At 28.4% G+C, this 25,563-nt stretch overlaps 1 protein-coding gene across 1 annotated transcript; it reads left to right on the forward strand.

Annotated features, from left to right (window-relative positions):
• Positions 1–13,912: 13,912 nt before the first annotated feature.
• Positions 13,913–24,284, forward strand: LOC132920001 (uncharacterized). Its single transcript, XM_060981988.1, is given in 9 exon segments — positions 13,913–14,307; positions 18,781–19,011; positions 19,088–19,935; positions 20,342–20,440; positions 21,482–21,582; positions 21,647–22,163; positions 22,957–23,138; positions 23,250–23,387; positions 23,389–24,284. Coding segments are annotated over 9 exon segments (2,415 nt in total). The 5' UTR covers positions 13,913–14,273; the 3' UTR covers positions 23,654–24,284.
• The last annotated feature ends 1,279 nt before the right edge of the window (positions 24,285–25,563 follow it).

A 25,563-nucleotide genomic window follows, 5' to 3' on the forward strand; every position in this document is an offset into this window, starting at 1 on the left:
TTTATATTTTAAATTATTTTATTAAGTAACTAGCTATATAGTTCGAATTTGTCCGCAAGAAAATAAAACATGAAATATAACATTTTATCGGTATATCTTGGTTTTAGTAAAAATATCTAAGTTCTCTAGCAAATCGGCATTGGAGTACCTCGCTCTAAGAACAAAATTCGATCAAAATATATAATCTGACTGTGGCGTATTAGATGTTGATAAATTATTAAACTTAGTTTAAACTACTTTCTAGACTTTCCTAATATATCTAAAAACAATCTGAAACTTTTGTCTAAATTAGTCAATCGTAGCTGTCTAAAGTTACGAACAATACAAACATTAGGACATTTCTTTTTGTTGTACATACACGTCGATAATTCCAAATAATTGTACTCGTTTTACAATTGTTTATGTAAATGACGCAGCGGGACGGAGTACCCCAATTAATTTTTCAGAAATTTTAGCATATCCCTATTATTTTTAAGGGAAACGCTCGGAACGCTTCATCATTTTGTTTTTTTTATCAAAATGCGCGAAATACCGCCATAATATGTCTTGTGGATTATTTCAAAATCGCGCATCTATATAAATAAATAGTTAAAAATCGATGTTTTTATTTATTCAATTTTATTGTCCTTTTGAGTTAGTTATTATTTCTTAATATAATATATATAACAGGTACTTATTTTTTTTATTTTTCTTATTGATTACCTATTTACAAATATTTTTTATGATTTAAAAGTGATTATTAGGGGGTGTGGGGGCATAGCCCCCACGACTCAATATGTTTAAATAAGTAATGGGGACGCTCTTATTTTAAAAGTAAACAGAGTCTCCCTACTTTAATTTTGCCCAGTTGAGCACTGTATAAACTTGTTAAATTTTTGACAGATTACTAATTCATTAATACATCCAACAATAACTATTTTATTTTCTGTAACCAATACTCAATACTCAATAGCGACCATTACAAAAAAATATTTGATTTTCGTTTATCAAAACAAAAACATTATATGAACGGCGTGAATCCATCTTTTGAATAATTGTATTATCTATATATTGTACCTAATATTAAAGTAATAAAGTACAAATGTTTCACCTTTATATACATTATTATTATCTATATAGGTACACAATAATTTTTTTTAAATATTTAGACTAATTTTAAGCTATTAATTACGTATTAATAGTTATTTAGCTATACTGCTATTTACATTTTATTATACAATACATATACCTATATTGGCAGTTTCATACCGTTCTATAATACGTGTTATCAAATTATAAATATAATATTTATTATGATAAATTAATACCAATAATTTACGGTAAATTTTTGCAAAAATTAGTTCAACCTATACTAACAGTAATTTTGCCATTGTTTTTTACGTGTTTTTATACTTTTGAAAATATTAAAAAAGCCAAGAATATAATAAAAACATGGCTTATTTATTTATGTTATGATCAATTGATTAAAGATAAAATTAATTATCCCTTATCAATAATATAGACATAATGATTTGTAAGTTATTCAATATACTATAATATACTTAGTTAAAATTGGAGAGGCGGTTGTGTTGTACTCTTGTTTTTTGTGATTATTAACAAAGTATAAAATATAAATTAGTTAATTATTCATTTATATTACATATATAAATGACCTCTATTAGACTTTGAAACCGATTTCAATATATTTAAATGCGTAAAAAATAAAATGTAGTCGCTATGAATCCATGATTACTAGAATAATCATTAATCAGTAAAAACATAATACGAGTAGGTATAATAGCCACATTTTCTTAACGTTCAACGACTATAGGATAGTCAAATGTAAAATTAAATATACCTTTATAAATATAAATGCTATATATTTTATTAAAATTTTACTATTTAGTATAATAAAAATAACATATTTATTAGAACTATTTCGTAATTATTAATAAATAATAATATAGGAATTAATGAGTACCTATATTAACTTCTGATTTTGAAAATTTTGTTGACTAGGATTTATATGCCACAACATGTTTTTTTTTGCGATTTCTGATTAGGTATTGATTTTGTCAGTAATTTCCACGAATCACCTCATAAATGGCGGTGTTTTTATTTTGCATGTTTTTGCATATTTTGGATAAAATGAATATTATTGCATATTATACATTATTATACATGTTTGATGTTTTATAGTATATTTTGTAATTAATATTTTTTATTTAATTCTAGCCCTGCATATGCTGATTAAAGTATAAAACTTGGTTTTTTTTGTCAAACATAAATTTTCCAATTTTTCAAACATAAAATTCAAAATATTTCCACTATTGAATGTGAATTGTAATTATTTATTTTATTTCTCAATTATATTACATTAAGACAAACAGCCATTCATTGATGTATTTCAATAAATAAATATTTTTTTTGTAACTGTATTTTTGTGTTTATCTTATAAAAATTTAAATGCATATTTTTGCATATTTTGGTAAATAAATTGTCTATTTTACAATTTTTTATTGTATACAAATCCTAGCTCTGGTCATAAAAATACATAATATAGAATAATATACATATACTTATACTATAGTAAAAAAACAAGTAGCCTGAAAATAAAAAAATGGCTTGTCTGTTAAAAAACTCAATGACACCCATTGTAAAAAAGATATAATACTTGTACATATGTATTTTGATATTTTTAGGTTTCTTTAAGAACAATTTATAAAGAGTCTTATATTGTTCAATTTTCAAGCATTTTTCACTAGTTTTACCATACATTAATCGAAAAAAATATATAATTTTAAATATTCATAAATAGTACACGAAATTGTTTTTATTGAAGTTTAAAAAGAATTCGCAGAACAATAATTATTCGCGAAATCGTGTTATTTTGTATGGGAACTGAGTGAGTAAATAAAATATTTTGACAAACATAAATATGTAGTTATAATTCCCTGTATATATACTTTTTAGTGTTGTACTTTCACCTAACTTTATTATTATGCCATTACGGCCAACGTTTATACATACATATTATACGACATTTAACGTTTATGTGTATTATAATTTTAATTTAAAATAACGAAACGGTGAGAAATGTAATTAAAATATAAACATCATTCTAATTATTAATAAATAGTAATTATTGTTTAAATTTTAACAATTATTTAGATTATTTTAGAATAATGTTGTATAATTTATAAAATATAATATTACAAATAGTCAAATCAACAAATTTTAATGATTAATTCAGAAACCTTGTTGACTCTTTATATTAACAAGGTTATTGTCAATTCAACATAGATCAGCATTATTAATATAATTATATGGTTTTGACATATGCTTATACCTATATAACAGATGAAAATGTATAATAATGAAATTAGAAGTTTAATTTATTTATTTTTAATGTTTCTATTTCTTATTAGTTGTGTCTGCAGTTGTGAGTATAATAATTATTGTTATTGCTTGTTATTTGTTACACATTAGACAAATTATTTTACAGCCTCTATAGTCTATATGCATACACGTAATTTGTTAAATTACCACATGGTATATATTCAGTAAAGACCAGTGAATGACTCCTTTGATAATGGAATACATATTTGTTGTTTTTTAAATTTCATTAAATTTATATCGTTGTCCGTCAATTTTTTAGAACCGAGGATGTATAATAAATGTGTGATTTTGAAAAAGGTTTAAGAATTTAAGATGTGTTTTTTGTCGGTGAAACACGATTGCGTACGATTTTTATCTGCAACTTTGAAGCATTATTGTCATTTAATTCGAACTATTATAGAACGTACATTTTAAAATTAATCCGAAAGTTTTCATCGAACTTATAACGCTCAATTTAATAGCTTTCATCCTTCTAGAAACATGTTTGAAAATACAATTAGTATTTAAAGGTTGGATTAAAAAAATTGAAAATGCTGATTTAGGTACCTAATTGGTATAAAAGAAACGATGAAAGAATATAATTATTAATATAAAATTCAAAAAATATTATAACATTTGTTAAAAATTAGTTATTAGTGATACCGAGGTATACAATTTTAAATTGAATACATTTTTACAAATCATTATTTTAACCTTTTATTATTTTTAAATGTTTTGACTTAAATCATTTTTTAAAAATTTAATTTTTACTAATCACAAATTAAAACTTAAATGTGGCAACGTTGCACAGAAAATCATACGCAATCGTTTGACTTTTGGGGTAAATATTAAAGTTAATTGTTTAACGTACGCAATCGTGTGTTCACAAAAAGGTGCATCGTACGCTATATCGTATGATACCCGTTTTTGTACATTAATTTGTGTTTTCAGTGTTCTATGACATATCGCATATGGCTATATTGGTACATTGGTTATACATATTTTAATATCTATAATTATATTAGAATATTAAAATATTTTAAATGTTTTAAATACAATAATTTTAATATTATTAATTATATATAATTAAGTAATTAAGTCATTACCCTTCCTCAACTTCTTAAATCGTCCATTTCTTTGTCTTATTTGTTCGAGTAATAATATGAAAATAAAGCTTATTAGTCGATTAATATTGATAGTCAACGAGTCTCTTTCTCCTTATCACAATACAATAATTATACCATATTAATATTAATTTAACTGTAATAAATTTGTTAATAATATGTTAATTAATCAAACCCTAGAATGATTTAATATGTTCGTTATTTATTATAATATATATAAAGATATATTAGTTTTTACTTTTAATTTAGTTTAATAATCCAATAATATTATTGTAATAACTATGTAATTTGTAAATATTTCCAAAAAGGTTTAAAATCAGTTTAAAATTTAATTATACAATTAAATTCAAATATGTTTCATATACTTATGTATTACAATAATTACACTATTATATTTATGATTAGAATTATTTTTAAACGCTCAAAGCGAAAATAATTCTAAGCATAGGCATTGTATGTAATGTAAAATGGCAGTCCTTAATAGTCAATAGATTATAATTTATACAATTATTTGATGTAAAATTTAGAAAACCATTAATATCATAAAATATTATATTAATTTCAAACATCGGAATATCATAGGTACCATACTACCATCACTTATATTCATTTATACATAATTTACATATTAAGTATCTACATACTTACATTCCAATTGAATAAAAGTGTAATAAATCAAGTGTCTGTTTAATATTACTATTGATTATAAATAATATTAGTATTAAATATTAATACAGTACTATATTTATAGAATAGTAATGTTTTCTTACTATGCAAATAAATAATAAATAAAATAAATATTTTATAACAATAAAATACTTTATTGTAAAACACGACAAATATATAGTAAGATTAGTTATATTTAACATATTATGTGAATTTCAATTAACAGATTATGTACACCTTTGGGCAGGTGACAATTTTTGTAAACATACAATATTTGTATCTAATTAAGTAAATAACTGAATAAAAATTAAATGAATCGCGACATGTATTCAAATTTGTATTAACAATATTGTAGTGAATCACCGACCAGTTTTTATATGACTTCTATTATAATTTATAAGTTATAACATAAACAATTAATGTAGAATAGGTAAACGATAGCTGCAGATAAATGTAAAAACTATAGACCGATAATATTGTGTCTTGCACTTTCACGTGTGTATACTGTATAATATTATTCAAAAATAATATTTGTACAGTCAGTAGTTAATATTTATAGTTACACATATAGTTAGTAATTAACTTCCATTTTAACTTTTCATAAAAACAATACCTCGTCTACGCGTATCATTAATTAATAATTATTATTATTGTGAATATAATTTGGTACCTATCGTACCCGTTTCATTATAAATATAATATATTATAAGCCAATTAGTTTGATGACTTCAAAAGTATCAAAATCGAAAAAAAATTGTTTTAATTCCCTAAAAAATATAAAAAAAATTATCTAAAATATGTTCGTAAACGAAATTTAGTAAACATTTAGATTTTAAGTTTAATTTACAGTAAAAAAAAATTAGAAAGTAAAATAAAAAAAAAATTCAGTCTTTATTGTTTTTTTGAATATAAATCACTGAATATCAATGAAACAAGTATTTAAATAATTTCATCTGCAGAATGAAAACACTTTCTTTAAAATCAAAAATTCGAAAAAATGACCACATTGTATAAAAACTACTAGAATTGACCTATAATATAAAAAAATAACGTTAAAAAACAAAAAAAAAATAATGTATAGTTAAAAATGTCTAAAAATGCAAAATAAAATTGGTATATTCTGAATCGAGGGAACATGAAATAATGTCTTAGCTAAGATGGCATTTTATATAGGATCAACAAAATAAAAAAGTGCAAAAGTCGTCAGCATCCTATTTCTATTTATAACAAATAATAAATTGACTTAAATGATGGCCGAACAGCTAGCTGCTTTTAAACATCTTTAGGGTTTTAGGCAATACTATCTTAATTTTTATTCATAATATGTTGAAATTTGAAATGAATGAACATTAATGTACCTACAGCACGCATATTAATATTGATTTTTTTAATATTTATTAATTAGGTACTTAAATACTTATAGTGACCAGTACCTTCCTACCAACAGATAATATATTATATTAAGTTAATCCGATGATATAATAATAATATGGTAGTTGATCAGAAATTCCATAGCTGCACTTAAATTCTAATTTTACTGTTTTCTTATGGAAATATAGTATTAGTTAATACATTTTCTTTTTAATATTGAGTTATTATTATGAATTACATTAATACTGAATTTTTTAAAGCTATAATTAACTATCTCTCGCCAACATTCCTCGTAAGAATTTATACAACCGATATAAATGAGTGTATAAGTACTGTAATTCTAAATAATTTTAAATTTGTATAGAAATATTTGAAAAAAAAATTATTATTTAAATTCGATAAAAATTTTAATGTATTTTAATATATTATTTAAATTGGTAAAAACTAATTAAAAAGTACATTTTTAACTCGATATCCAATAATAAAATTTAAAATGTTGGTAATTGTTATTACTTGTGTTATCCATAGCATTTTTGCAATTTTTGTAGTCCATCATCATATAGATTAAATTTCATGTCAATCAAACATTATGCAGCATTAACAATAATAATTTATTTTACATTTTTGTCGATTTAAATTATGTTATTCAAATTATTTCAATAATAAAATGCAAATTATATTTTATTGACTTTTTGTCTATCTAGCAAATATCAAAGAATTATTAGAGAGAAAAATGTATTATTAAATTAACACAATGCGATATACAAAGTATTAATTAAATACATATATAGTAAGTATACTAAGTACTAACTACTAAGTATAGATACAACAATATAGACTTATAGATTTACTAAATTATAAACATTGACTTATTTCACTAAATAAAACATCAAGAATATATCTAGAATTTTTATCCAAGATCAATTATTGCCTACAGTCTACACGACCAAAAGATATTGCAATAATGATATTTAGTAAATATAATTTACATGTTTAAAGATCCTAATAATGTTAATGTGCACAACATAATAATATTATTTTTCTATCAATGCACAACAAAACTATGACACGTGTGTCGTGACCTACCTTTATGACGTCGACATTAGTTTTGTTGACAAAATATTTCGAAAAATTAAAACTGATATTTTAGTGTACGGTATAAAACTTGAATAAAGACGCTTGGTAGTAATACAATCACAAACAAGAGCATATTAACATATAAATATGGTGGTTGTGTATTTGTATTATTAATAGCATCGTATAAATTAGAAATATCCTATTCTAAAAAATTCAATACTCATATCACAATAATATGAAAAAATAATAACGATGCGCCTATGAGCTATGAATACCATACCAAAAATAAACAATATACTCCCATGAATAAGTGCATTTGATAATATTGTACTGTACATAATATTTTTTATAAATTTCGTAGGAAATCTATCGCTAACTGTGCTTCCGTAAGACTCGAAAATTGTATACGATGAAGCAAAATGCCAAAATATAATTTCCAGTTAGCGTTGTTAAATTATACTCAAAGTCGATAACTAAAATACGTACCTATATTTTGTGTTATAACGTGTCATACTGTCATCGATATCGAACACAACTCACAACAAGTAATGGAAATTACAATACAAATGAAGATTATAAAAAAATATTGTATTTTTTATTGTCAACTGTCAAGTTTTCATAATTTTCCATGGAGTACGTTGTATATGAGCACTTTGAGGCTTCCTTCGCAGGTGATTGTAAACTTCTCCGAGTCATCTTCAGTACTACGCGAAGGGTACATGGAAACTGTCCTCAGTTCGATTGTACATTATAATTATTGTATCATAAATAAACACATTTAAAAAAAGCTTAAAATATTTATATTTTGGTCTTGAAAGTATAATTATTTCTTTATTTTTGGTATAATAGTTTTTACTTAAGTACTTTATTTTATTTATCGTATAACTTAGAAGTTTATGTATGTAGTTTATGTACCTAGGTTTGAAAATCTTTAAAGGTACTAATAAATATTAAATAAATGGAGATTGAAGTTTATGTTATTGGAAGATTTTATGCATCTTAACTCTTAATCAATATTTATCTGAACTAAAGGTCAAGTACGAAGCAAAAGTTTCCAATTTTTCATTTTGTGGAAGCATTATCATAGCTAATATGATTTATAAATAGACAAATGAAACATTTGAAAGAATATGAAAAATTCTCAACTTAATTTGGATCTATATGAAAACTAATCCAAAAATATAACACAGTAAATTTCAACTTCACTATAGTGTCATCTCTATACATTTAAAATAACTCGGTAGAGTTAGCATATTTCCTTCAGGTAAACATAATCATAATGTTGACCCAGGAAAGTTTACTAGTTTTAAAAATCGGGAGAGTTTATCACCACCATTGTATCAAATTACTTTATTTAGATATAAAAATGTTTATTTTTCTATACTATCTATAAGCTAGATAAAAATAATGTTAAGCATCTATTAATTGTTTTATCTATATATTTAAATAAAATAGTTGTCTAAGATAAATTATCTAGATTTTAGATAATTTTTTGTGACAAGATTTTTAATTTAAATTTAAATAAAAATATTATTTTCGCGGGGAAGGTGTTAATTTTACTGTGTTATTGTTTATAGCCTATTTATTCGATTTTATTTTCATATTCTTTTATGTTTATGTATTACGTGTAAACACACATTATAAACTACTGTGGTTTTTTTTTTATTTGTAGTTTATTGTTTATTATCTGCAAACGCCAAACATCAGTGGATAATCGTATTTAAAGTACACGTAAAACTTAAATTTAGGTAAGGTATTTTTACAAATGCAATTTTTAAATTATCAGTTTTGTATTTAGATAAAACAGATAAAATTGGATATCTTTTATTTATAATCTAGTCGTCTAGACACACATCTTAATTCTTAAGTGTTATTTATTAATTATTATCTTCTCTAAGATACCTATAAATATATAATATTAAATCTATAATTATAAAATAATATTTAAATATATAATTTGTTGGTTACCTTTCTACAACACTGACATTAATACTATTTATTACCATATATATACGCATATTATACCTATTAATAATCTTGTGCAAATATGCATTTAATTTGTATTTTAATTTTAATTATAGTTACAAATTTATACATCAACTTAAAAAGTGTTTAAAGTGTATTTAAAATAATTTTGCCATTAAGTATTTAAGAATAAATAAAAAAAATACTTAGCACATATTATTTAAATAGTAATACTTTTCAAATTATATTTTTTTTATACTTAATTATACATATTACTTTTTCTTCGATGCTTAAAATCGACCATTGATATTAATGACTCGTTTAAACTCTATTCTATGTATCACATACCTAATATGTATACCTACCGGCTACCAGATAGGTACTAAATAACAAATTGTATAAAATATGTTCGAAAAAAACTAAAATGTGCCTGTTGTGTAGAAATATAGAATACTATAATGCCATGTGTCCGTGTACATATTATATTTCATTGATTTATTTTTATACTTACATCTTAGAATATTTTCCTTTGTACACAATATATACATAATACATACCGTCATGTTATACAGAAATGTTACAACTTGTATGCTATCGCCCATATAATAACATTATTTAATAGTTTCCTATTCAAGTAACAATATAATATAGCCAATATAGGCTTTATAAATAATCAACAATGGTGTTTGGAAATTATTTTAGGAGGTTATATCAAGTACAAAATAACAAGATTTCAATGAGTTTATCTCTGAATAGATAAATAATAATAATCCAAACAAAAACGATAAGGTATATTTGAATTTAAAATACAAATGCGTATGATGCAATGTTTCAAATAGGTACTTGATACTTTAAAAAATTGTAAAAAATTGTACCTATTATTCACTAGATAATAAAGTTTTGAAATAACATAAATTGTAAAAACGTACTTGATACTTCCATTATAATTCGATTTATCTATAGAATAAATGATAATATAATATAATATTGTATTATGTAATATACTGTTTACCCACTTGAGGATTGGGATTTCCAGTTTTATTTTAAATATACATAAAAAAAATATCAACGTTTTAAATCTTGTGGCTTGTACTCTTGTACAATATTATATAATATATTATGTAAAAAACATAAACGTGTTTGAATATCGGTTTGTGTTGTTAGTGAAACATAACAACAATATAATATTTAGGAATTCAATTCCCACTTTGGTGGGTGGAAGAATCCGACATAAGGGAGTAAATAGTTTGTACCAGGGGTTCCTAAACTTTCTATGGTCGTACAACCTATTTTTGAAAATGTTTAATCTTATAACCTTTTTTTACGTATAATATGATTTTTTTTAAACAATAAAATGTCCTTACAAAATATGTAAGCCGTGTTCGAAATCTCGTATGTCATTATTATATTATTTATTGTATAGATTTATTCAATTATCAATGTAAATACATTAAAGAGTAGCGTTTTCAAATAATTTCGAAAAATGTAAATAATAGTATTATTTGTACAAATATCAATCAATTTGTTAACGGGTAAATCACACTACAAAATCTGATTTCATGATCATATAAACTTACACAAATCTAAAACTAGTAACTACCCTATCATTATTCAGTTTAAAGTTTTAAAATTTCCACTATTTTATACATGATTCTTAGCTTGGTGAAATATTTTATTAAAAATAAACATATTATTACACTTGAAACATAGCATAAATTGTTTAAAACGTTTTAAACGAATAAAACGTTTGTTTCGTATTATATTATTTTGTTTTATATTGATTATTAACAAGTTATTTTCCGAACAGTGTACAGAGTAATTTAATGTCAAAAGTTTAATTATACATTTAACCTCAACATTTAGCGAGACATTTGGTGGGAAATCGATAGTGCCCCGCTAAAATCAATACGCCCGAACAAAATAATAATAATTTGTCGTCCAGCTGCCTTTCTATATTGTAACTGGAAAGCAACTCGTATTGCATATTATTTCAAAGGTGACGTACGATATCTGCAGAACACGTACATCATATTCTCATCTATGTTTATCCGTGTAATCCGCAAATCATGCCCGTGAGAAAAGCCGTGACTGGGTAAAGCCTGTATAGTTACTCGAAACGAAACCATTTACTATCGTTGTAACATATTATTTTCAATGTCACGTACGACGTTAAAAGTTACTGAGTACTGGTCGATATTCTATCGAATATCAAACCATCATAATATCCGGTACATCTATTTCAACTCTTATCTACATTTTGTACCAACAAACCGCACCCATTAATAGTTATTAATGGTGATGGTGTTATCGGTGTAATTATAAATTATAATGTTAGTTTGTTCAAATGTTGGAACATTGACGAATTATGACTCACCCATCATTCACCCGATAATTTGTTTTGATAATAATATTATTAACAAGCGATAACTATTATTGTACATTTTGTAGATAATATTATATTTAATGATTAAATGTGTGTATTTTAACATGAAATGTAAACAAAATGATTACAACGATTATATATATAACTCATAAGACGTTTATCGGGTACAATGATTAAGCTATGCAAACTGATGAAGTACCAAACTACATATAATTGAAAACGATTTAAATCGCATTGAAAACCTTCGTATTTGAAATGAACGTCGACATAGCAGACGAACAAGATAAATTCAATTATTTCGTCGGCATTTCTTTGGAAATATTTTGTTGTTACAGCTTTTATTTAAAAATAACATGGCACACAATTGTTAGGCTTAGCCGCGTGGACGAAAAAAAATGTATTACAATACGGCGTTTCCTACTGGCAACAACAGGTAGGTTCCAAAAATAAACATCTGCCGTTTATGCCGCGCAAAATGTCTGATTCCATTGTCATACATTTGGATATTATTGACGTTACCATGGAAACGATGAGTGTACATTTAATTATATGCATCAATTGTATGCGCGCATAATCCAGTAACTCGGTAATTATTAATGATAATCGTATTATATTATGCAGTTGTATAATGTATTCGTGCACCAATCTACAATAATTCAGTATACTTGTATACGTCTTGAATGTTGTAGTAAATTGCACGCTATTTATCATATTATTACCATACATTATGCAGTAGTAACAATATCATGTTTATACAATAATTTTCCGTCGCATGGTCAACGGGAAAAAAGTAATTAAACAAAACGATGCATGAAATGAACAGATAAAAAAGGAAAAAAGGTCATATTTTGACAGTCGTGCGCGAGTTACGAATTATTACAATAGACCATACACGGCGAACGGGATAATAACTATCCAATTAAAAACCGAGTGCGCCCGCCCCCGTCATGAGGTTTGGATAATATTAATTGGCCCGGATCGCGCATAGCCCGGGACAAGGCGACGGCCGTAACGGACGTAATAATAATTAATAATAACGCAATTTTGTCGGTTAATGTGGGTGTGCGCGAAGCGACCGTCCGATGTGGGTGGTCCGCGTGCCGGTCGGTGGCGGTGGTGCAGGGTCGCACGATATATAATATAATATATATTATAATATAAACATAATGTATTTATTATTTTCCACACCGGTTCGGAACAGGGAATTTCACGACCGAGAACGTCGCGTAGCCTCTCGCAGTTCCGCCGCATCGATAACGAACAATGGGAACAACGTCGTTTGGTCATTAGCAGACGAAATAATGTCATTATTGTCGGTTGGCGTCTCGGCGGCCGGCGGTGGCGGGAAGCCGTGAGCTGACGCCGTGCAGCGCTAGTGTCGGCGCTCGAGATCGCCGGGAATCGGTCGACGGCGGGCGGGCGGGTGTCGGCGGCGTCGGTCGGTCGCACGGTATTCAAAGAAATGATAAATTATTATCGTTCCCGTGTCGGTACGCCATCTGAAAAAACCTTGAACTATGCGAGCTCGGCGCGCCGGCAGCCTCTATCCGGGGTACTAGTCGGCGGGGTCGCCGCTTAATGGGTTTTACGCGCAAACGGACGATGGGCCGGCGCCATTGGATCCCGCCACTCCGCTGACGCGCGAACGATGGCCGGGTACGGGTCGCGGGTCGCGGGGTTTACGGTCTCGGCGCGTACCTCGCTTAGAGGCTACGCCAGCCGCCGACTGGTTCCCGTCTTTGTTCGGACGATTTCACTTCGCTCACGCACGCGCACATTGTTCGCACCGTACGCCGCACACACGCGCGCACACAAACTCGCCGATTTGCACGTAAACTCGTGCGCGGACGCGCTCACACGGACGCAAACTCACGCACACACGGGCCCGTCGCGTCGCCGTGTGGGTGCGCCTCCCGCCGCCCCGCGCGCGCGCGCGCTTCACCCCACCGTGGCCCGAGAGCCGGTCGGACACCGTTCGAGTTCATTCGTGATTCGTCCGCCGACACTGCTCGTCTCGTGTCCACCCGACACGCGTTCCACGGTTCCCGTTGTTCCCGGCTTAGCCCGCCACCGCCGCCGCCGATAGGCGATAGCGCCGCGCGCACCTTACGCGCCTCCGTTCGTTGAATAAATTTTATCGATACGACGTATTTATTTATATTTTAACAGTCGACGTTTTTTCTTTTTTTTTTTTTCGTATTTAATCAAATGCAACTGCCGCGACATTTTCTTGCTTTTGTCGAGCACTAACGTATTACGTCCCCACCACCCCCTTCGCCACTACCACCGTGTTTGTCGTCAAGCCACCGGTGTGAAGGACTCTTAACAAGATGGCTTCTGTTATCAGCGTTCCCGCAAACGAAGGTAATGATTGTAAACCATTTCAAACCTAACGAGATTGTAACGCTTAATGTGTTTTCACTGGTGTACTACGGACACACGCACACATCGTTGATCGGGTGGAAGCTTCACCCGATTCGGTTTACCTAAATCGTTGTGTTTCGTGTAACGACAATAATAATAATTATTTATTACCCATTGTCGTTTTTATTACCATTATTATTATTATTATTATTATTATTATTTTATCGATATGTGTTGGGACGTGCACATGTAATGTTTATAATATTATCGATACTACTAGAAGAATATAGTAGTGCTGTTGTAGTAGTATCTTGATTGTTTTTCAAGTTAAGGTCAATCGTGCCTCACTTTTGTGACATGTAAATATTAACGTTTATCCATATCGGTTGCAAACAGTACCAATAATTTTTATTTTAAGTGTAAACAGTACCTTGCATTTCATTCATATGCATATTATATTATATTATGCGAGAAGGGGGTGATCAGTAATTTTTTCTAGGAAATACTGCGGTTTTTTTACTTTCGGTTTGACGATTTACATTTAATTGTAATTGTGTATATGAATCATTCATGTATAATATGTAATTTTATAGGTACCTACGATTTATTAAATTTTAAAAACGTTGAAAATTAGCACACGAATTATTGCCCTCGTAATTTATTATGTTTCTCTAGTGTAGCGTTGTTTTCTCCTCTTTCTCTTTTTATGTTGTATACAATTATCGCGAAGACCATAAATAGTCGTATGTTTTATATTGTTATGCTTTTCTAACGTTTAAAAGTTTGATTGTACGATCGACTTAAACTTAAAAATTTTAGATTATTTTCTAGTTGAAATTATTACTGCGATGATGATGGTCTATAACAAAACCGTTGCTCAGGGAACCTAGTATCGCTCCGGGATTTCCCGACAATGTCAACACGTGTTCTAATTTATCCACATGTTCGTTGACCACATTTATACGCGTGTTTTAAGGCTTTTGTTATCGCGTTTCGTCCGACACCTTTGAAGTTGTGGTCAGTGGAATGATAGATAGGGAGGGGAAGGGGTACGCGGTCGCGTGTTCCCGCGCGCGCGCTTGTGTATGTGTGTGTAATCGTGTCAGTCGACGATGTATAGAATCGTACGACATAGATGCAATTCAGAGCTGATAAAATGACTCCTAGCACCTCCCCTAATGCCCGCCTATGGGCTATGGCTATAGTTGAAATTTTAAATGCTGGACATTCTTGAATTCCTCATCCCTTGCGAACGGATCGCATTCTGAATTTTTATCGGACGTTGTGGTAGTTTGACATGCATATTATTTTGAACAAATTTTATAATCATGACGATTTTTTAAAGTGTTCTGAATATGGTTCAATTTGTTTTATATACGGAAACAAGTACAATACTGTATATTCTTTTCGGGCATTTCGAATAAACATTGTTATTTTGACTTTTGTGCTCCATCGGTTATTTATTATGCCCATCACAAATCGCATTGTTCATTGTGCAAGTAAAGGGTGTACTGTTGGTACCCTGTTTTTTTAAAATTTACTTGGGCCTTCTACTTTGTTAACTTACCCTAATCTGAATAAATGTATACTAGGCGTGTATAAAATAAAGAATAAAGTATTTTATCATGAGGTCAATTCGAAACAATTTTGTTATTGTTATATCGTGAGATTTATAAAATTCACATTTCTAGAACGGACGTTAATTCTTCAAAACGTTTGGTTATTTCTACTGTCCGTCTCGAAAAAAAAATCGTTCAAATGTGACGTTACCACTTTTACCTCCTACTCCTTCAAATACACGCGTGTGTTGTGTGTAACCATGAACCAAGATACAATAATATCATTAACACGTTCTGAAAAACTGAAGATCGTTTTCGCGCCAAATTTATCCGTAGGATCGAGTCGTCCGTCAGCAGTTTTGACGAATGCGGTTTATTTTTCTTTTAGTACAAATGATTTGAATCCTTGGGTAGTACTCCGTTATAATAACTCGGAAATTACTTGTTCAGATTTTGTTTAGGATACATATATCAACATTTAAAAAGAATCTGTCCGTGTTTTTAAAGATATTTTGTTATATTTATATTGTAATACGGGAAGGTTGAACTCAGTTTTTCCAAAAACAAATCATATATATTATAACTATTATAATATAATATTAATTATATATATTTATAACAATTGATACATATTTTATGATGAGGCTCAGAGACGGATCCAGGGGGGAAGCTTGGGGCCTAGCCAGACATATTATTTCTTCCCTCCCCCAATTAATACTTCTTTTTTATATTGTCGCTTTATATATTAAATATTCAATAATTTATTTATTACATTAATTACCTATACCTATTATTATGACAAAATGTTAAAATTATGAATTAAGTACCTATATTATATTATAATTGTAAATGCGTTGTAAAAAATTGTTTTAAATTATAAAAAATAATATTTAATTTATCGAGTGCTATTTTTAATCCGTTTCAGACGGTTGGTAATTTCGGTCGAATAGTTCTCAAAGTGATCTTCACCTGTACTTACGTATAATAGTGCCTTATTTTATTTTTGTTAATTTATTCTCCAAAGAAGTATGGTCGTATGAGGTTATAGGGATAATATAAAATAATTTTAATTTGTTAGTTATTAATATAATAGTAAATAATATTTTTCTATACCTGTTTCGTCTTAACTATTTGCATCTCTATCATATATTATGTTTATTAACTTAAATCAATAAACACTTTTAACACTTACCGTATAATGGTTTGAATAAGTTCGTCGTGTAAATAAACAAAATAGCTTAGAATTAATATAAATATTTTGAAAATGTCATTATGTGTTATAAAATATAAACAACATACGTAAACATTTCAAGTCCCCCAAAAATTTTTAATTAAAACAGAATAACCAAAATCTTGATTATTTATTTAAATAATAATAATATAATAATGCCAATAATGGTATAATTTCTATTAATTATAATAATAACTTAAATAATCTTATAATAATTAATAGCTTCTTAAAATTATACTTACTGTCTTCGTTGTTTATTCTTGAATAATAATTGGTATTATTTTTATTTTATAATATAAAACCAATGTAATTTATCACTGTTCCACTAATCGAAAATTGTATTAGGAAATCGTTAATTTAAAAATAGCAGGTAGAAGTACAGGAATATTTTTGTAATCATAAAGATATAATTAAAATAATAAATTTAATTTATAAATTTGTAAACAACACTTACATAATAAGATTAAAAGATAATAATATTTTATTTTCATTAATTATATACCTTTTATTGGTTTTACTAGATTTTGATATTATTTTTACCTGAATATGCCGTCTTGACGTCTTAACATAGAATTTTTCTATTTTTAAACTTGTTGTCTAGTTAAAATCTTTAGCTTTAGTAATTAAAACCCCTTGTGTTATAAATTATAATTATCTATGATTGACGTAGTGATAATTTGTATCTAAATCCTATGTTTATCTTTACAATTAGTTTATTTTTATTGTGTATTGTAATAATAATAATAATTGTATACCTACATAATATTATTATATTAGTTATTGCATTATGTGTATACATATTAATATTGTTAAATTAGTTTTTCATTATTATTTTTTCATTTAGTTAGCTACATGTAATCATATTATGATTTTTATTTTTTTCTAATACTAAGAAAGAATTTTAAAAGAGTAATGTAGACTTAAGTAGGCGTATATTTTAAATTTTATTTACTTGGTATTTAAAAAAGTGACTAGCGTTAAGTTTAAAAAACTTTAGCGACTTCTTATTCTTACTAAATTATTTCTTATATAATAATAAAACTTATGGTAAGTTTTTGTATTGTTATTTTTTGTGTCATTTTCAATTTTATTATGAGTAACTAAAAATATAAAATAATATTTTTGTATTTGACTTGTTTAGTTGAAGACAACATGCAACCAAGTAGACTAATCCAATATTAATTGTTGTTTTTTAATCTTACAATTTTTAACAAGCCTACCTTTTTCTTCTATTTTCTCTTCGACTGTCCTAAATTTCAGGTAGTTATGGTTGTGACAATCTATTTTATTATCCTATTTTTTAATATCTAATTAAAAGTGATGGGTGTTCTATTTAGATTTTATCATTTATCATAATATTGAAAATATTTAAAACGCTAAAATTATTAGTAACAAGTTAACAAGTTTTTACTACTATTGTTATCTACACCAATAGTTAATATGATTATGAGTTTTATTATAATTTTTGTACATTTACTACTAAGATCACTATTTTTTTTTTTTATAAAATTTCTAAAGTATAATATTTAGACATAATATTACTATTTTATTTTTGATGGCAATAGATTTCAGCAAAAGTATTTAAAAATAAATACAAGAAAAATATTCTTTTAAATTATTCCATATACTTTTTTTTTCAAGATTTATAATATTATATTTATCTATAATTTAATTAAATTACAGGTATAAGTGTTAAAAATGAACGCGATGATCCTGAAATTAATGCTATGGCTCTCAAAATGAAAGAGAATTTTCAAAAAAGTGCTTCAGCTGCAGCAAAACAGCTGAATTCTCCAGCCAATGTTTATATAAACAGAGCTGGTAGGGCAGTTTCTTTGGCTATTGCACCAATTACACAAAAGAACAATCAAGAAAAATTACCTAAAGACAGTGAAGATGTAGATAGTGTTAAAGGTAAGCAATTAGGAAATACAAGTTTTGAAATTTCTTACAAAGATATATCTAATGAATGTTATTTTGTGCGATATAGGTAAATTTTCCTGGAAATCAATTGCAGGATACCATGTACCATACATTATTCGTGTAATAAATGGTGAAGAATTGAAGTTTGTATCTGTACGGATGGCTGAAACTCAGCTGCTCAGCAATTATTTACATTATTTACATGCTGATATTTATACATGTACTTCAGTAAGAAGTCACTTTATCACTGATTCTGAAGCAAAAATATTAAATGACATCAACATAAAACATTGTGATGGTTTGTATGGAAAAGATATGTTTTATTCAAACAAAGATTATATTGTCCGTCTAGAAGATGTCCACGAGTTTTATACATTCATAGAAGTATGTTATAAAAAATTACTGTGCAATATTACTCCTGGCCGCAAAGAGAAATGTGGTTTTATTCGCATCAACTCTGAATCTGTTGTGCCATACTGCATTAAAGATGGCCAAAAGTATGTTCCGCTATTCTATTTTGAAGGTGAAACAGAAAACCTAAGGCATCGTGCTGTGAAACTTGAAAATTGGAATTTGGCCTATCTCAAGTTCTGTTGTAAAGTTCAGGGTATCAGAAATGAATTGTTTGCTAGTGACTCATGCACGGTGACTAGTCTTGATGATATCAAAAATTATTTTCCACCGGAAACAAATTTTGAAGAGTATTGGCCAGCTAAGGTGGTTGATACTCAACTTCTAACAAATCAGAAATCTGCCCATGTTAATCCACCAGGTGCTTGGATCAGAGCCCCCCCTGAAGTACCTGCTCCTGAAAATACTATTCCGCACTCTTTGACAGCACCTGCACCAGTGATTCCACAAAGTATGCCAGTAATGATGAACACCTATCAAAACGGATGGCCTCCAAATCAAATGGTATGTATTACCTTTATACTGAGTTTATTAAATTGCTTTTGTATTTTTGGTTCTTAAAAAAAAAAATTGTTGCTTGTGTTTTTCACAACTTATTCAAATGTATTAATGATTTTTATGCTTAACATTTTCTTTAGTACTAACTTTTAATAAATAATGGGTCTATAAATAAATAGGTATATTAATTATACATTTTGTAAGTAATAAAGTAATACAATAATATAATAAATGGAAAAAATGATTTAAAAGGCTTTAATTTTTACTTGCAATTTTGTTTTTATTTGTTACTTTTAATAAACTTTTCTTATACTATAAGCAGTGGTGGTGTCGAGCATGTATTTCATATAAACCGATTTTTCTATAATATTGTGTCTCCTAGATTCTCAATAAACAAATAATGTTTTTGTAGGTTAATTCATATAGCACTCCGGCTCAGCCCTTGCAAACAACACGTGGCTATGCTATTGCGTCCAGAAATCAAAGTATAGCTGCTCAATGCTATAATGCGGTACTTATTTTTAAGCTTTCTTAATTCTTTTCCTCCTTACTGATATCTTGTATAGCAATACTCGACTAATTCTCTGTAGTTCAAAGCTCACACTGAAAACTTTTTATATTTTTTAATTAACACAACATTTTTTTTAAATTTAATTATCATTCCTCGGTTGGTAATTTCAATAATTTATCACTGGTTTTAAAAAAAAACTTAACATGTTTTGTAGACTTAAAGTAATATGCTGATGTATTAATGAATAATAATTGTAAAATAAAATGTATAGCTTTTATTTGTTTTGAATTTATTTTAAATCTAACTTTTGACTAGCTGTTAATATTTTGAGTCATATAATTTAATATTATTAGATGCTTCATTTAAAAGTTTATTTAAAATAAAAAAAAATATATTGAATACAAGTTTTGCTCTATGTGTGATAATAATTTAAAAAGTATGGATTCAATGGTGGGTTTTATTTTTAAAACTTAATATTATAATATTGTGGGCTATGTAGTGTGATCATAATTTAAGGTACCACTAAATATTTCAGCTGGATGACCTTTTATTTTGGAGGGCCTAGGGGGTACTTAAAAACACATGTATTTATGAATTTCAAATTTTTTATACTTAGTATGTGTATGCGTAATACAACTAACATTTTTTTAAATGTTTTTTGTGTATAAAGTTTCTTTCTATTTACATAACTGACTAAGTTAAAGGTCAATCCCTAGGCCAGGGTTATCTGGTTTTCTGACAAAAAATAAATAACATATATTACGATAAAATTATATGTGTTATTACTTATTATAATATGTACTTAGAATTTTGATGGCCCGCAAAAAATTTTTAGATACTTAATGTTGCCCTTAAAATATATTAATTGGTGGACACCCCCCCCCCCCCTGCCATAGACCCTTTAAAATATTCACTTTAATTCAAGGTGTCATACAACTGAAATATTTAGTGGTACCTTAAATCATAATCACATCTGTGTATTATATGTATATTTTTATTAGTAAATCAATAGTTTTTGATGTGATTTTATTGGATTTGTAGGGTCCAACAATGTCTCAAGGCAATAGTTCCATGAATGGTGTGAGCCATGTTATACCACCACCACCTCTAGTGCGTGCAAATAATACAGCGCCAGTAATTGGGTACGTATTAATAATCAAATTTGTAAAGATCTTAAAATAAAAAAATAAATATTTTTGCTTTTAGTAATGCTGTGTCGTATTCCAATGTTGTGCCTATTAGCCAATGTATGACAACCATGTACAATAGTAATGCGATGTCGCACTCAAATCAAATACGACAATTCTATAATCAACGTTCTAGTAATAGCAGTCAAGCTCAACAGCAACAGTTGCAGCAACAACAAATACAACAGCAGCACCACCAGCAGCAGCAGCAACAACAACAACAACAACAACAACAACAGCAACAACAACAACAACAACAACAACAAATGAGTGCTACTCCTCAAACTCAGCAGTCATATAATGGCCAATCTGTTCATGGTCGTTTAACCAACACTCAACAGCGCAATGCCTTAAGAAATGTTGCACCAGTCTTATTACCCCCACCTACTGAAATCATTGACTTATCGTCTCCACCATCAAGCCCTGTCCCTCAAACTGTACAAGACACTTCTCTCCGCTCTAATTCTGGATGGGAATTAACAAAAATACCTGAACGAATGTGGGCACATGATTCATCAAATAATGCTGCATACAAGGTTAATAAATAATAATATTTAATATATTTTAATATTCTTAGATTGATTGAAGTTGTGGTGGGACCTAGTCACCTAAAATAGAATAATAATATTTTTCTAACATTTATGAAGTATAAATTTTTAATTCATGATGTCTTTTTTTACATTAGATCATTTCATGACTGTTTTTATATTTAAAAAGGTAGGCAAGTGGGTACTATTATTATGTGTCATAAAGTACAAACTAGAATTAATTTGGTTTTTGAAATCATCCTCAAAGATGAAAATCAAAATATTTTTTCAACTTATCTTGTACATCATGTACAATATACATATGCACATAGACAAAAAAAAATCTCCACTCATAATCTTCTTAAAAGTATATTTTTATTTACAAAATTAACATGTACATCAACTTTAGCCAATTTTGTATAACAGAAATTTGATAATGTAAATTGATAAACATAAAATAGTAGTATGGATTGAACTCAAAAATAATTATGTTTGAATTTTATTTACTACGTTTTACATATTTTTAATGAAACATTGAATATATATATAAACCTTATATAATTTTTCTGAAAATTAAATGTGTGTATCGTATTTATACTTAGTAATAAAGTTATTCTTTAAATTCAATATTTGTGAAATATTTTTAAAATTCTTATTTCAATATTTGTTATTTGATCAATTGCAATAAATAACAGACCTGTTAGTTTTTAAATTGAAAACGGAGCAATATTAACAAAAAACTAAAATACAAAATTATTTTTTATTTATTATTTTAATGTGTTTAATATGTACTTTTTAACAGATCCAAAAGGCAACACTACATGGAAGAATGATCCACTGCATAAACGCTAAACCTTACATATATTCAGATTTGATGGTAACCTTGGACGACCTAGTCCAAATGATGTTGCCTTCGTGCACTGTCGCAAGATGCGCGCACGTCTTGCACAAATTCTTAAAAACGACTCTATTCAGTGGAAATTCGTAAGTATTTCGGATGGATCCTTTTCCTTTTAATCATCTTTATACTTCTTATCTAATACTGACCGAAATAAGTAGACGTAATTTATTAACTGTCCATCTTTTGTTTGACAGTGAACAGTTGAACGTGTTGCGAGAAAACGGACGCCTCAGGTCGATGTACGCGGAAGACACACCAATGGCCATGCTTCAAGATATCACGCACGTGTTGCCCCAGTTAAAAACACTGGTGGCCAAGCAAGACGAACAAATCCAGCAATATCAATCTACAGGTGGTCCGTCTAAGAGACAACGCACCAGCTAGGAATGGGCTGGGCACGGCGGAAGCCGACCCGACTGGCCGAAACCGGCAGCGGGTAGTAGCAGCAGCGGTGGTGGTGGTGGTGGTGCGATTTCTGTCCCCGCAGCCACAACTGGTTGGTACTCGCCTACCGCAACCGACAGCAACGATTGGCTTAACGCCGGCGCCGGACCGTCGCAATCACCGCACCCGCATCACCCACCACCGCACCCGTTGATGCAAAACACTTATCAGAGCCGAAGCAACTGGCCCCCGCCCCCGCCCTACATGTAAGAACTACTACCGCAACTAAGCAGCATAGGTAATATGTGTGTGTTTTTGAAATGTTCTCGGATCGTCATTCTCCAACACCTTATTAACGTTTTTTGCTCTCGTTGTTCACGTTTTCGTTATTATTATTTGTAATAAATTATTATTAATTATATTCCTGTCCAATTGAGATTATGTTTTGACTCGATCGACGACGAGATTCTAATTCTGAATATCATTATGTTATTATGCTTGGGTGTTTTGTTCCTATAAATAGTATGTGTACAAATATGTACAAATGAAAATTATATTTATGAACACGATTCTCTGTCGTGTATAATTTACTATTACAATATTATATATTTAAATGTTTCGATCATTTTGGATCTTCATCATTTTTCATTATTTTCTTTGCATTTATTCGAAGTATTAATTTGAATATTAGTTTTAAATATATTGAACATTGTAAAATAGTTAATTGATTATGTTTTGTTTATTTTTAACTTTTGTATTGACCAATAAAAAAAATTGGAACTTATTTAATTATAATAATATAACGTTCTTTTGATTTTTTAATAAAAAAAGTTGAATTCTCCTTATGTATTATTACAGATTATGTACTTATTTATAATGAGTTACAACTATTTGTAAGTTTGTATTATTCCGAGTACGACCCTGCCAAGAAAGTATCATACTTTTTGCTTATTATAGCAAACATTCGCGGCTATCCTATATGTTAAAGTAAAGGCCTTTCTCAAGTAATACCTTTAAAGGAAGGTTGGGTCTTCGTGTCTTCTACTTGAAAGTAAATAAAAACAAGGATTATTTTTGTATTCATATAACACATTAGTTACTAATTTTTAATTAGTACTCTTGAGCAGTGGCGTATTCAGAATTTTATTTAGGGGGGGCATACACTGTCTAAAATTTTATACGGCATATTGTAGTATGCGTTCACGTATACAAATAAATATAAATCTTTAAAAAAAAAAATAGTAAATACGACCGACGAGGGGGACCATGAAGCCCTCCCCTGAATATGCCACTATTATTGGGCATTGGATACTAAATACGATATTGTTAGATAGACACAAAAATACCTACATAATATTAATATTGTACAGCGTTAAGCATGTAAGTATGTTGTATACTTTAATACTTATACCCAAAATTAAAGAGGAGGGATTGGTCACGCCTTTGGAGAAGTCTCAATCGTTACTTTTGTTTCACTATACACTCGATAGCCATCACTGATGTAGACATGTAGTATATCGGATACTAGCTGGTATATATAGTTTATTCCTGAGTCCCAATGCAGCCCTATAAAGTAGTTTTGTCAATTTAGATACCGAGAATTGCAAAAATAATTCACTATGGAATATGTCGTAATATACGAATATATTAGGTATGGTCGTGGAGAGGCAATTGCAATTGCCTCATTATGACTACATGTTAACAATTCGGAGATAAATAATTTAAAAGGAAAACGGATTTTTACGCAGAACCAGTATTCAATGAAATTTAAAAATTTAGTGTAACAAAAACAAAATAACTTGGACAGGTACTTGAAATTTTCATCAAATGTTCATTAGCATTTTCAATACGAAATACAATTTTCATTGATATATTTTTACTCTTTTTAAACTATTAATAAAAATTTGAAATTTTAATTTTTTTTTATAGATTTCGATAAATATTGAAAGTTTAACTCAAAATTCCTCATAAATTGTTTATTAATGATTGTTATGTAGACAGGTGGATACCGCTCTGCTGTACATAAGGTGTTGAGTGAGTCACTGTTAAATGTAAATTCAATGATTAAATAATATAATATCGTATACCTACCAACAACGGTTGTATGATAGTTTATGCCTGGTT

The sequence above is a fragment of the Rhopalosiphum padi genome, chromosome 2 (assembly GCF_020882245.1).
Source record: "Rhopalosiphum padi isolate XX-2018 chromosome 2, ASM2088224v1, whole genome shotgun sequence".
NCBI lineage: Eukaryota > Metazoa > Arthropoda > Insecta > Hemiptera > Aphididae > Rhopalosiphum > Rhopalosiphum padi.